Here is a 14186-nt window from a genome sequence, read left to right on the forward strand (position 1 = left end):
TTCAAGTTTATCATTCTTTATAGCTGAGTAGTACTCCATTATATAAAAGTACCACATCTTTTCAACCATTCCACATGTGATGGGCATTTTGGTTGTTTCTAAGATCTGGCTATCACAAATTGTGCTGCTATAAACATAGGTATGCATATATCACTATGATATGATGCTTTCAGGACTGCTTTCATAAATTCTGGTATTTGCACTGGTATTATAGTTTGATTCTAGAAGCTAATTTATTCCTTGATTTCTTCTACGATCCATTGGTTATTCATGATAATTATTATTCAAGATCCATTGATACTGTTTAATTTCCCTGCATTCATATATTTCTGTAGCTTCTTTACTACTGACTTCTATATATTGCACTATGACATGATAATATGCATCTGATATTTTCAGTTCTTTTGTATCTACTGAATTATGCTTTACTAGCGAGTATGGTTTACATTGAACAAAAGTTCATGTGTTACTGAGAAGAATGTTTATTCTATTGTCTTTGGGTGAACAGTATGTAGAAATATCTATTAAGTCTATTGTTCAAGGGTTTGCTTCAACTCTCATGTTTTTCTGCTGATTTTGTTTTATTTTGGTCCACTTGCTTTATTTGTGACAGTGGGGTATTACAGTTCCCTATAATAGTGCTAATATTTCTCTGATCTTATATATACAGTCATATTTGCTTTATGAAGATGGTTTCACCAGTGCTTTGTTCATATATGTTTATAATTATTCTCTTCCTGTTGAGTTGACTTTTAATATATAGAGATAGTTTTTTAATGTGTAAGATTCATTTTTTAATTAATTTTATTGAGAAACAAATAGCAGTGAGACAGTTCTGAAACCGATTAGGACAGTTTCAATCATTAATACATTGCATATTGTCTTCATAGTTCAAGATGCAGACATGATATCCTGTCCACAAACACTATTAGTACAAATCTTTCTTCTCATTGAATTAAGAGAAAGTAGCTGTATATCTATCCTATTTTTTATGTACATATACAAAATGGTCCTTCATTTGTATCCCCTTTTTTGTTTAGTTTTGTCAGAGATGGGTATTCCATCGCCTTTTAAATATTGTAGGTGTGTGAATTCAGCAAAATATTCCAATATAGTCCATAGTAGCAGTGGGTTATCCATAGGAATGGCAATGTCAGAGGTTGTTGACTTGAGCATTTTATTGCTCAGCATATTAATATGGCTTTACTTTTTATACCTTGTTTTTATACTTTTCTGCTGGATGGTTAAGACCAAGATAAAGCAAGACCTATATAACAAGAAATGTAACTTTTGTATCTGACAAGTTCAGTCAAATCTCCTCAGAATTTACCCTGAAATCTTGTACTGCAGTTTGTAGATCCTTTGTCAGTGTCAACCATATGGATGAGTCACAGCCATTGCTTGACCAACTTGCTCTCTGTGAAAGCCTGAGAGAATGTTTTCTCTCCATGTGATTCTCCTTAGGCACACTCTACATCATTGATCACTTTCCTCTGTGGCTCCATAATCTCCTAGATCAGTAAATTTGGGACACAACTGAGTTACATGATATTACAGTACAGGTTCTCCTATGTCCTGAGTCCTCACTGACCTTGAAAGACTAGGGCCAAGATATTGGCTGTCCTTGCAGCTCTTCTTTTTCTCTAATTTTTGGTCTACAAACTTAAGTTGTTAACCCTCCAGAAGAGACGCTTACTGATACTATTACCCTGTAATGTAGGCAGTTGAGCTTAACCTCACTATCTGTCTGAATATCAAACATCTTAGAGATAAGATGGAACAAGTATTTTCCATCAAGTATCGATATGTTAAACTTTAAATCCCTGCAGAATGTGAAGGAAAAAATAAAAAGTAAAAAATATTTTAAAAATAGGAATAAAGAATTACATATTTTTACACAGAAATTTAGAAATCTAACTATATACAGCATTGTAGCAGGGCAGTACTATGACCTTTTTTTTTTCCTTGTAGAGACAGTTTTTGTCTCTTCTGATTATTTTTGGCTTGAACTCCACTTCATCTGAAAATAGAATAACTACTTCCACTTGATTTTGGGTTCCCATTTCATGGAGTATTAATTTCCATTCTTTGATTTCTTTTTATCTGGGGGTTTTCTTTTGAGTTAAATGTGTTTGTTTTATGCCATGTACTGTTAGTTTTAGTTTCTCTATTCATTCTACAAATCTGTGTTTTTTATCCTATTGATTCTAATACTGGGTGCCTTAAACAAAAGATGGCCATTTTCTCATAGTTCTGGAAGACAAACCCATGGATAAGTGTGTATCAAGAGACAGAGGTAGATTTGGTTTCTAGTGAAGGATCTATTCTTGTTTGCAGAAGGAGGCTTCTTCCCTTATGTGGATATAGACTTTATGGTACACATAGATGGAGAAGGAAGGAGGGAGAGAGGGAAAGAGAGGGAGAGAGAAGACAGAGAGGAAGATAGAAGAAAAGAGAGCAAGAGAGAAAGGAGAGGTTTAATGTCTCTTCTTTTCCTTTATGAACAGAAGTCTTATGGTCTTGGGCCATAATTTTATAACTTCATTCAATCTTAATTACCTTACTACTTTATTCCTTCTATTTCCCAATATGGAGACGAGGAGTTAAGTGTTTATGATCTGAAATTTGGAGACATAATATAGTTGCTAACAACATTGGTACCATGAAAAACATCCCATTTGTCCAAACATGGTGGCACACACCTGTATTTCCAACTCTTCAGGGAGCTGAGGTGAAAAGATGGTAAATTCAAGCCCAGTCCAGCCAACTTTGGAAGACCTAATATCAATACAAAGTTAAAAGACCCTAGGCCTAGTGTGTGAGTGAGATGACCTGGGGCCTGCCGGATCCTCATTCAACCCAGAATGTAGGCCCGGCATGTGAGTGAGGCTGCCAGGGGCCCGCCGGACCCTCATTTGACCCAGAGCCCAGGCCCAGCATGGAACCCTTCAGCAGAACTCCCTGCAAAGAGGCTAGAGGTAAGACCTACCCAGCTTATTCAGGAGCAGAACATCTTGCCAGAGTGTCACAGAGGGTTTACCTCCAAGGGCTGCAGCAGGAAGAAATGGAGCACAGCAATCAGACCCAAGCTACACCCACCTAGAGGCGTCTGAACTTGATAGATCTGGACCTGGTGCTAAGGTAATAACTCTATCTGAGCTCTAAATCAAAGGTCAGAAGACAGTGGCATACAAAATGACAAAGAGAAGAAACAAAATGCAGTCTTGAGCTCCGAGTCCACCCAGAACAACTGCACAAGACACTAGCATAGAAGAAATTGGAAATTACACACCTGAAATCTCTAAAATAATAAAAGAAACAACAGCAGAAAGGTATAGAGGAAATCATATCAGAAATAATTTCTGAATTAAAGAAAGAAATGATAACTATAATGAAAGAAGTACTAAGTGCTTCTAAACAATACACTGATTAAAAAGTAGAGCAGAATATAAAAATGATGGAACCCCTGAATAAGCAATTTAGGAAAGAAATAGAATGCAGATTCAAAGTGGTATATAGGACATTAAAACCTCAATCACAAGCTGGCAAAACCATTTGAATGAAAGTGAGAATAGACTTTCAGACCTTAAGGACACCATTGTAGTTAGTGAAAATGTAAGAAAAGATCTCTTAAAAACAACTAGGATGTAGGGAAAAAAATTCAATACCTGAAAGCCGATGCAAGGATGAAAAATGTGAAACTAATAGGCATCAATGAGAAGGAAGGAGCCCATACAAATGATGTATAAAGAATATGAGCAGAAGTAATAGCAGAAAACTTCCCAAATATAGGGAAACAATCTGACATTCAGGTAACCAAAGCATATAGAACTCTAAATAACATCAACACAATTAAAACCACACCCAGACATATAATAATCAAGATCTGAGAAATTCAGCTCAGGAACAGTATACTAAAAGCCGCTAAAGAAAAGAAACAAATCACATTTGAAGGAAAACCCATCAGAATAATGGCAGAGTTCTCTTCACAAACCATCAAGTCAAGAGCATGGAGCAGAGTAATACAAGTCTTGCAAGAAAACAAATTCCAACCCAGACTGATATAACCTGCAAAACTCTCTTTCATGTATAATGGAGAAGTGAAATACTTCCATGACAAAGAACAACTAAGAATTTCATGATGACAAAGCCAAGCCTACACAAACTACTAAATGTTGTTCTAGAGACGGAGCAAAATTATCATAACTCCATGAATGAGAATGGAAAGAACCCACCAAATAGGGCAAATAATTAAACACAGGAGAATAAGAGGTATACAAAAGTAGTCTTTCAGTTATTCTTTTGTGTTCAGCAGCAAAATATTTCCATCAGCATACTTTACGAATGGACTTCTCTTGCACCCTATGGGACATGATTCCATCTGGGTCTACAGGGTGGATTACAAGGAAATAACAGTGGCTCAGTCCCACAAGTGACACCTGGCTACCAGTAAGTGTCATGGACATTATCCATGTCTGCAACACACTAGAACTTTGTGTGATATCTTATCCTCAAACTGTTAGAAGTGCTAGTCATTTATTTGCCATATCCAGTATTTATCTTATGTTTTATTGTTAGTACTTTTTTACTATCATGAAAACTTTTTTTTAGTTCAATTGTTTTGAAACATTTAATTTTTAATTGATATTTAATTTTCTGAATATTGCTTAATCTTAATTTTTGTTTTAAGATTTATACTATATCTTTGACCTATAATTTATTTAAAAGACATGGTATGATATTTTCTCCTAGTATTAGAAACTTTAAAAAGTATATTCCATTTTCCATTGACTTTATATTACTTCTTCCCTGTACACACATACACACACACACATATATATATATGAAAAAAGTACGTGTATAACCTGACATAAGATTGATACTATTTCATAGAAATATTTGATGATCATTTAAATAAGAGTTCATCTAATATATTTTATATAGTCCTGCATAACTATCATTTTGAGAGCTCTTTATTGTTCATCCAGAAGCATGCTGCAACTTCTCCTGCCTTTTGAATTATGCTCTTTGTTATTTTCTATATACTACTTCTGGAGGTATTAGAATATTTCAAGTTTGTATAACTGGAAAATATTTTTCTTTTAGTTTTTAAATCTATGTATGCTAAGTATAAAATTCAGAGAGGACAGATTTTTTTTTGTTTCTTCCAGTCCTTTAATTAGTCTAGCTTCTTACATACTTTGTCTTTTTTTCTTTCTTTCTAATGTGGAATAAGATGCTATTTAATTTTGTTCTTCCATAGCTAATATTTTTTATGTATATGCCTTAATTATTTTTTACTTTACAATAAGTTTTGGACAATTTCATTTTTGTATATCTTGGTATGATTTTATTCAAACTTCTTGTGCAAAAGGTTCATTTTTCTTGGAAATGTGGTGTTATACGTTCAACTAAATTCAGAAATTTTGAATCTTTAAATATTTATTACCTACCCCTTTCTACTTTGAGAATTCTGTTGAATTCTTACAACTTACATATGAATGTAAGTTTCTTGATTTTGACACAGAGTGAACTATTATATGACTGATCTGTGATTTCTTTCTTCTTCATTTTTATTTTGGTTTTTTTCATTTTTATTTTGGACAGTTTTTATTGTTATATTCATTTAAGTTTGCAAATAATTTATTTACAGTGTGTAATCTATTAATCTCATGTGTTTTGTATTCATTTCAGAAATATTTCTCTAAAAATCACTCTTCTATATCTTATATCTTTCACATTTCAATATTTGTCTACAATTTTTAATATGATATGTAATTATTGATTTTTAATAAAGTTAATAAAAAAAATTTTTAAAAATAAAAGTGCCTAGGGCTGTAGCATGGTGGATGAGTGTTACAGATATAGCTATTGGTTCAATTTCCAGCGATGGAAAAAATAAAAATAAAAAGCAAAACAAAACCTCCCAAACCCATGTGAGAGCTGCTCATGAAGATGATCATTTTAGCCACTTACCACTGTACCATACTCTCTTCTAACCTTGTTCTTTCCCTCCCCAGCTAGACATCATGGACTTCATTGAGGAAGTAATTGAGTGTATCCTGAACGTCATGAGTCCTGATGAGCTCCAGAAACTGGTAGCATACGACAAAGTCTGGAAGATGTTTACAGAGGAAGCTGGATTGTCCAGGTATCTTGCATGGTACTCCTGAGCAAGGTCAACCTGCCCCCACCCCCGTTGGAGTGGATTCCCCTAGGCACACATTCTTTCTCCAAACAGTTTCCTGGTGGATGGTGAGCCTTCTCAAATATCCCAGAGGGAAATTTGCTCCCTGCTACTTCTTGGCAATGAATGGCCTCAGGTTGAGGAGTGTTGATGCTCAGAAGGGACAGGATCACTGCTGGCATCTGCTTGGTATGAGACCTTTGCAAGTCACTTTACATCTTTCTGACTTAGCAGCTTCATCTGTTGTGTTTTACTTTAAGAAAAATAAGATAAGGTATAGAGGGTGCTTATATAGGGTGACACACAATAGGTATGTAAGCAAAGACAAATTTCAAGGGCCAGGTGAGAAGTAAGTAGGGCCCAGGGCCAGCTCCTTTGAGAGGCCAGCCAAGAAGTACTGATTTTTTGGTGATTCAAAACAGTTAAGTATAATCAGTGTTGTTGTTTGTTTTTTTTCTCTCCTGTATTTAGGAAAGGGTCTACAGGGTCTCACTGTGTAAATCAGACTCATAGTGATTATTTTGTTTTCAGGCTCCAAAGCGCTGGGATTATAGGTGCATGCCACCAAGCCCAGTCTCAATCATCCTGTGGGTAGAACTGGCCTGACAGGCTGGGGATTGAACCTTGGTGGTTGTGCTCTGCCTACACAGGTGCTTTAGTCTGCTGAGCCATCAGGCAGGTCCTAGTGCATTTTCTTTGGAATTCCACAGCAGTCCATTTATCACCCTAACTGAAGACCTATGCAAACACAGCAGGATCTATCTGTGGCCCCAAAGGCAAAGAAGCCAGAGTGGAGCTGGACAGAACTGGGTGGGAACTGGCAATTCCTGCCCTATCCAGACTCCAGGTTTATTCTGTGGATAGTGAGATTAGCAGCTGGGTGCCAGGACCAGTGATTCAATCTGATAGGACTGTGGTGAAGGCCTGGGAGTGAGCTGTGGGGCAAAGGTAGGGAACCAAGTGCCTTTCAGACAGCACCTTTCAAGCAACCTAGAATGATGCACACCAGAGTCAGAGCCAGGGCTCAGGATTGAGGAAGAAGGGGAGTTGATTGGAGCAATTTAAGAAGTCTGGGGTCACAGAGATGGGACCAGTGTGAGCCAAATGAGGGGCTAAAAGATAAAGTGTGACAGGATGATGGGATATTTTATCCTCCTGCTGGTCCACCACAGATGATTATAGAGGCTGCTGTGTCTCTGGGTGCTGGCAGCTCTCAGCTGTCATTCTGGATACCCTGCTGCAGTAGTAGCTCTTGCCATCTGAAAGGCAGGGTGGCTTAATGATAACTTCTGAAGCAGAAATAGTTTCCTCACTATCAGTGCATTTCCAGAGAGTCTAAGTGACTCAAATCTTCACCACAAATGAAAATATTCCCTTTTATATTGAGACCAATTGCAGATCCTTTTAGGCTTAGTAACTCATATAGGTGGGCCCCTATGTCTCATGAATCTTTGAAAGTAAGCTTGGTTGCACACATCTGAACCTGTCACCAATGCATTTATCAGGTGGGTGACATCAGACAGTCATCCTGAATTTAGGGGTGCCAGGTCAGGAGTGGAGTAGGAGGTGTCAAGATTCAGTAAGGTTGGTGCAGAGTCAGGGTGGAGGGAGTGCCAGAATCGAGGTCCTCTGATTCCATTCTACTGTGAAAGCAATGGGACCCAGTGACATTCAGTTGGGAAGGGCAAAGGGCATCAGGATGGGTCAAGAGCTGATGGCAGAGCACACAACCTACATAGACTCTTTCTGTTCTCTGGCTTCAGTTTTTCAATGTGAATTTCTAAGAATTAGCCAAACTTCAGAGTCTGAGGGCGCAGTCCCTGAAGCCACCCTTATTTTTGATATCAAACATCTACAGGGTTGGTGACTCAAGAGAATTCACAGGACTCACTGTAAACAATTATGACACAGAGTGGATCACCAGGAAAGGACACAGTTAAAAAGCAGTCAAAGGAACAGATATGTCAAGCTGAGCCTGGAGAATTTCAGGCATACAGTATCTATTGCCCAGTGGACACAGTGCAGTCCTATATTTAATGTGTGACAATTCAGATGGAGACCTGGCCACCAGTGTGGCTCACCCTGTGACATAAAACATTATTTTGACACATGTGGAAGCAGCTCAGAAGACTTTAAACAGAAGGATTGTGGCAATGGGGGAGAGAGATTGGATATAGTAAAGATAGCTGGGATTCACACCAAAAAGAAAAGCCAGGGGCAATAGAGAGCTGACAACTACCAGGGACAACAAGAGGAGGAGCAATCTGGCAACAAGGTTTTGTGGGACTTCTCCCAAAGCAGGTCATGGAATAGCAGGGATCAAAGCCAGGAATAGGAACTTGAACAGATGTGAGGAACAAGAGCTTCATAGTACTCTGACTTTTCTTACTAAGCCTAAAGGCACAGGGTAGAAATGGAATCCAAGTCAACAACTACCTAAAGAGGTTCAGAAATTCCTGACTAAATATTGATCATGGAAGGAGTCATTTTTAACCTGTCATTGATGGTAGAGTTTTGGGAGACTGGATCACACACTGTCTGGAGGACGTCTCCCCATCCAGATGCTAGTTGCTTTATTGTCCAGTTCCCCTGCAGAACAGAAATCATCCCATAGCCACCATCAACATCACCATGTGAAGACTGAGTATCTTTTATGAATACTATTATAGACTCTAGATTTTTTGAAAATTTTGTTGATAGAGTATGAGAAATCTTTGGGACAGGGCACATATCTAAAGGATGAAATTCATTGATGCTTTTCTGTATAATGTGAAAGTAATTCTGTATAATATTTTTAGCAATCCTGTGTCTTGACCGTGACCTATCCAATGAAGTCACATGTGGGATTTTCTACCTGTGATATCAGCCATGTGTTCAAAAGCTTTCAGAGTTGACAACATTTCAAGCTATAGGATTTTCAGGTTAGGTATATCAAACCCTGTAGCACTGTAGCCAGTCTCCAGTCAAACACAGATATTCCAGCAGGAAAAGACTCCAAGTTCCTACAGATCCCTGCCAGCGATGAGTGAAAGGGTGACATACTCAAGTCAGGTTAATTTTTCACTACAGACTAAGTCTCTCTGAATTAAGCCTCCTAGTGCTGTACTTTTCTCTTTGTTCATTGGCAGAGCCCCTATTCTATACAAAACTTGGTAGTTGAACTGAAGAGAGAAAGTGTCTCATCAAACATCTGCTTCTAAAGAGCATCTTTTTCCTTTCTTTCTTTCTTTTTTTTTTTGTATTTAGGACAGGGTCTACAGGGTTTACAGGGTCTCACTACATAGGTCGGACTTGTAATGATCCTTCTGTTCACAGCCTCCCAAGTTCTGGGATTACAGGTGTGCACTACTGCATCTGGTCTCAATCATCATCTCAGTGCACCCTGGAGGTGGGGCTGTCATGCCAGGCCTGGGATTCAAACCCTTGACCCCTGTGTCCGCCTAAGCAGGTGCTTTAATCTGCTGAGCTATTTGGCTGGCTCTAAAGAGCATCTTAATATGAACTTACTCAACGGTCCTTGAGTTCACCAAGAACACACCCCATCTATGATACATTTTCATTGGTAGAGGAAAACTTCTGTACATTTGTAAAAATTGATTTCCATTTCATTTTCAGTAAAGCCCCTAAAGTATATGCAGGAGAGTTCCTATTGAGCCCACTTTATAAATAAAAGGCCTTTCTTAACACCTGAACTTTGCTGTTGCAGGGATGAAGCAAAAAAGCTGTATGATTATTTGAAGAAGTTTGCAGCAAACAGCACAACAGAGGACAAAAAGAGGTTCCAGGAAGAAATTCGGGCTGGGAAGCAGCTTTTGAAAGTGGCTCCTAAGGTGAAAGCAGAAATAGAGTCATGTTCACAGAAGCTTTGCGCCCTTGCCGAAAGGGTTGACAAAGTGCACAAAGGTTGCACCGTCTCCAGTGTGGTGACCAGCTCTGTTGGTGCTGCCTCTGGAGTCATGAACATCCTTGGCCTGACTCTGGCACCCTTCACAGCAGGGGGAAGTCTACTGCTCTCAGCAGCTGGGACAGGCCTGGGAGTAGTGACTGCTGTATCTGGTATTACCACTACAACCGTAGAACACTTAGACAAGTCCTTAGCTAAAGCTGAAGCCGAACTCATCCTGTCAACCAGTGAGGACAATTTGAAGAGATTGCTAGGATTTAGTGGTAAGATTATACTCAAATTGAGCGAAAACATTATGAAATTCAAGATGAAAATGGAGGACTTGGTGAAGACCATCCATGCTCTCAGGAGAGCCCAGGACAACTGTGCCTTAGCACGCAATGCCATCCGCTTCACTACCACTGGGGGACTCTCAGCCAACAGGGCTGCGGAGGTGCAGAGAGCATTTGGAGACACACCCCTCTCAATGACCAAAGGAGCCCGGATTGGGGGTGCAGTCCTAGAAGGTTTGTCCCTTGGGATGAATGTGTACTTCATTGTAAAAGACTCAATGCATTTGCATGAGGGAGCAAAGGCACCGCTAGCTGAAAAGCTGCGGCAGAAGGCTCAGGAGATGAAACAGGCATTTGTGGCGCTCAACGAGATCCTACAATTTTGTTGTTAGGTCTGACTCAGTCCCCCTCCTCACAAGCAATGCATAGGTAAGGGCATACGTTCTGGACAGAGGCACGGACAGACGAATGCATTACATTAGAAGGAGCAAAGGGATAAGATGAAGGGCATTAAGGAGTCTGGCGTAGTTTGTTAGTGACCACAGCAAGGGAGAGGTTAACACAGACCATAGTTTAGCTACAGGGAAGACAAGATACAAGGAGAGTTCAACAGGTGAAAAATCAATGCACACAATGCACCACAGAAACATAATTAATAATGAAGTCATATTATCTCAATTCTTGCAGAAAAAGCATTCACAAAATCCAACATTTATTCATGATGAAATCCCAAAAGGAACTATAAATTACAGGGTTGTCTCTCAACCTCATGGAGTGTATTTACCATAAACTGGTATAAAGCATCATCCTGAATAGAAAAAAAAACTGAACTGATTTACTGTAAAACCTGGAACATGGTGAAGATGTCCACTAGCTCCACTGCTATTCAGTATAGTCTTTGAACTTTTAGAGAGAGCAATTAGTCGAGAGAAAAAATATACATAAGAAAAGGAGGAGTCAACTTCTCCGTATTTGCAGATGATCTGAATCTATATTTAGAAGATTCTAAAGACTCTACCAAAACACCTTCACATTTGATAAACAAGCTCAGCAATAGCAGGATGTACTATCAACTTGAGAAAAATTTAAAAAAAACTATCTAAACAGCAGGAATTAGCTAGTTGACAAAGCAAGCAGGAAAACAATTACATTCACAGCACCATCCAAGCAAAAAGCAAAATTAGAAATGAAATCTAGTGCCTGAAAATCAACCTAATCAAGATGAAAGACTTCTATAGCAAAACTAGAAAACACTGAAGATAAAGAAGGACAAAGACACTAGAAGTTAGAATGACCTCCCCACGTTCATTGGAATAGTCCATTTCTCAGTTCTTTGGCAGCTCTGGAAACAATATTGTGATGTTTATGTTTGTCATGAAGAATTAAGATGGTGGGAAAATTGGAAGCCAGGAGCTTCCAGCAGGCCTGGGACCCATGGAAAGATAACGCTAGCGACTCCAGGGGTCACCTCTCCTGTGCTTAACCAGTGTGCAAGCCCAGGTTCAGTGGTGCAGCTGGGGGCCATTTCCCCCTGAGACATGGAGGAATTATTCCTAGACAGCCAGGGAAAATGCTCAAGCAGCAACCTCAGGAGCCCAGATCGTGCGTGCAGTCTATGGTCTGTCTCATGGGCTGTTCCACCTTGTGCAAGATTCGGTGTATCTGCGCCCAAGGAAGTGACTCCCTCCAGAAGCAGTGCAGAGGTCACAGGACATATGCTGGCCAGGGGATGGAACGTTGGGGGCATTTTATTGGGGGAAAAGGAGGTATTCCTGAGTCACTTGTAGGACAATGGATGTGACTTGAGATCATGCTATTCAGTGACATAAACTAGACACATAAGTTTAAATATCCCATATGAGAAACCCACAATGCAAATAAAGAGCAAAATAAAAGTTAGAGAGTAAGAAAGAGAAAGAATAATTATCTTCAAATGGGAAGAGGACCAAGAAAAGGATGGAGGGGAAGGAAAAGGAGGGGCAGACAATGAGAAAAAGAATTAAGACAAATTATATACATGTGCTACCTCTGCACAAAAAATGTAATCATTATGTACTGCAAAACATGCATAGTACTAATAAAAAGAAAAACTCAAACAGAATAAAAGGGGCTATTACTGTTTAAATCTAAACTGTCCCTGAAAATCTCATGTGTTCAAAGGTGGGGACTGTGAAAAAGAAATTGGATCATGGTGGAGTTATACTCATCAATTGTTCATAAATATATTGATGATTTATGGATGAATATCCTGCGGGGTCTAATCAGAGAAAGAGACTGGAAATTGTGGGTGAGTGTGACATGAAAAGGATTCTTCTTTTCTTATTATTTTTCATATTAAAGAGGAAAAACCAAAAACAACAAGAACACCAAAGCAACACAAAACAATAAAAATGGTACAGCATTTCAAAGGGGGAAAAGCAAATTAACAATGGTTGTTATATTACATATTGTCATGATCAGATTTGTTGCTGACATTTCCAGATACAGGCATTCAAGATTGATCAGCCAATTAAATGTTAACTCTTCCTTTCACTAATGCTTCATATTTTTCCTTCACCTTTTTACTTTTTAAATTTAAAGGGAGTATACAAATAATAGATGAGGCGTTAGAGATGATACATTTAAAAGGACAAGATGAAAGGTCTTCAACCATGATTGTTCTATTGCACATTGCTGTCCTCAATGTCCTAGCTCAGATTACAGATATCAGTATATAGAGTTGGCCAAAGTAAACATTTTAAACATTAACTGCTACCTTCAAGAAAGCAGTAGAACTTAGTAGTACAGTCACCTCTGCCATCCTGTGTATGTACCTCCATGACTTCTCCCCTTGCTCCCACAGTAACAGCCTCCTGCCCCTCCTTACTTCTTCTCCACGCCTCCTCCTCCTGCCCCTTCCCTCTGTACTTCCTTCCCCTCAGTTCCCACTTCCTTTTCCTCTTCCCATTTCCTTTCCTCTTCTCCTTTTCCTTCTCTGTCTCCATCTCCTCTGCCCCTCCTTTTCCTTCGTCTTTTTTGAGACAAGTTTCTCACTGTAGTCAGGTTGGCCCTGAGCTACAAATCCTCCTGCTTCAGCATCTCAAGTGCCGCAATCACACAGAGGCAGCGCTGGGCCTGGCTTAGGCTGCGACTTCTCGAAAATGGTCACAGTGATCATGACAGCAGAGTTAGTGCCGCACTTGCCATAAATCCAGCCCTCTTTTTATTGAAATTCTATGCAATCCCAAGTGCTGCAATGGAACAGTCATTAATTTGGGAGGGGCAGGAAACCAGATTCTGGGAAGATGTGAAGGAAGCTGGAGGTCTGTGGAGACAAACTGGGTGCGTGTCAAGAGATCAAGCTCTCTGAACCTCAGGTTTTCGGTCAGTTGGGGAGGGGCTGAGGTACAGGATAATATCTCAGGTCTGTTTGGCTCTTTCTATTTAATGTTTTCATTTAACAAATATCCCTTGAAAATTAGGTGCAAAGTAACCAACTGCCAAAGGTAGAGAATAAAGAAAGAGGCAGAAAGATTCAGAATTAGAGTCTCACCTTTAGGGAGTGTCTGTGTATAGAATCTCAGTCAAGGACAGAAATAAGACTGGTGGGTTGGGGCTGGTGAGATAGGTCAGCAGAATAAGCACCTGCTCAGGCCAGCTCAGGGACTGAGCTGAATCCCTCGCACCACATGCCACGCTGTCCAGGCTCCTGAATGCACTGAGCCTACCACCAAGACTGGCATGGTGACACACACCTATAATCCCACTGCTGGGGAGGCTGCAAACAGGAGAATCAGTACGACTCCTAGATGCATAGTGAGACCCTATACCAAATACATAAAAG

At 39.4% G+C, this 14186-nt stretch overlaps 1 protein-coding gene across 2 annotated transcripts in view; it reads left to right on the forward strand.

The window, feature by feature from the left end:
* LOC101586003 (apolipoprotein L3-like) overlaps positions 1-11013 on the forward strand; it is a 20420-nt gene extending 9407 nt beyond the window's left edge. Inside the window, exons 2-3 of one of the 2 annotated variants that reach the window (XR_002821764.1) lie at positions 6021-6151; positions 6242-6387. Coding sequence is in view for 1 of the 2 variants with exons in the window: in XM_004634675.2 (XP_004634732.1) it covers positions 6030-6151; positions 9894-10755 (984 nt within the window). In the remaining variant the exon portion in view is untranslated. Of the gene's footprint in view, positions 1-6020; positions 6152-6241; positions 6388-9893 lie in introns of those variants that run through there. The other variant, XM_004634675.2, reaches the window with a different exon arrangement.
* Positions 11014-14186: the final 3173 nt, after the last annotated feature.

This window comes from Octodon degus, unplaced genomic scaffold (genome assembly GCF_000260255.1).
Source record: "Octodon degus isolate 3935 unplaced genomic scaffold, OctDeg1.0 scaffold00064, whole genome shotgun sequence".
Lineage (NCBI taxonomy): Eukaryota > Metazoa > Chordata > Mammalia > Rodentia > Octodontidae > Octodon > Octodon degus.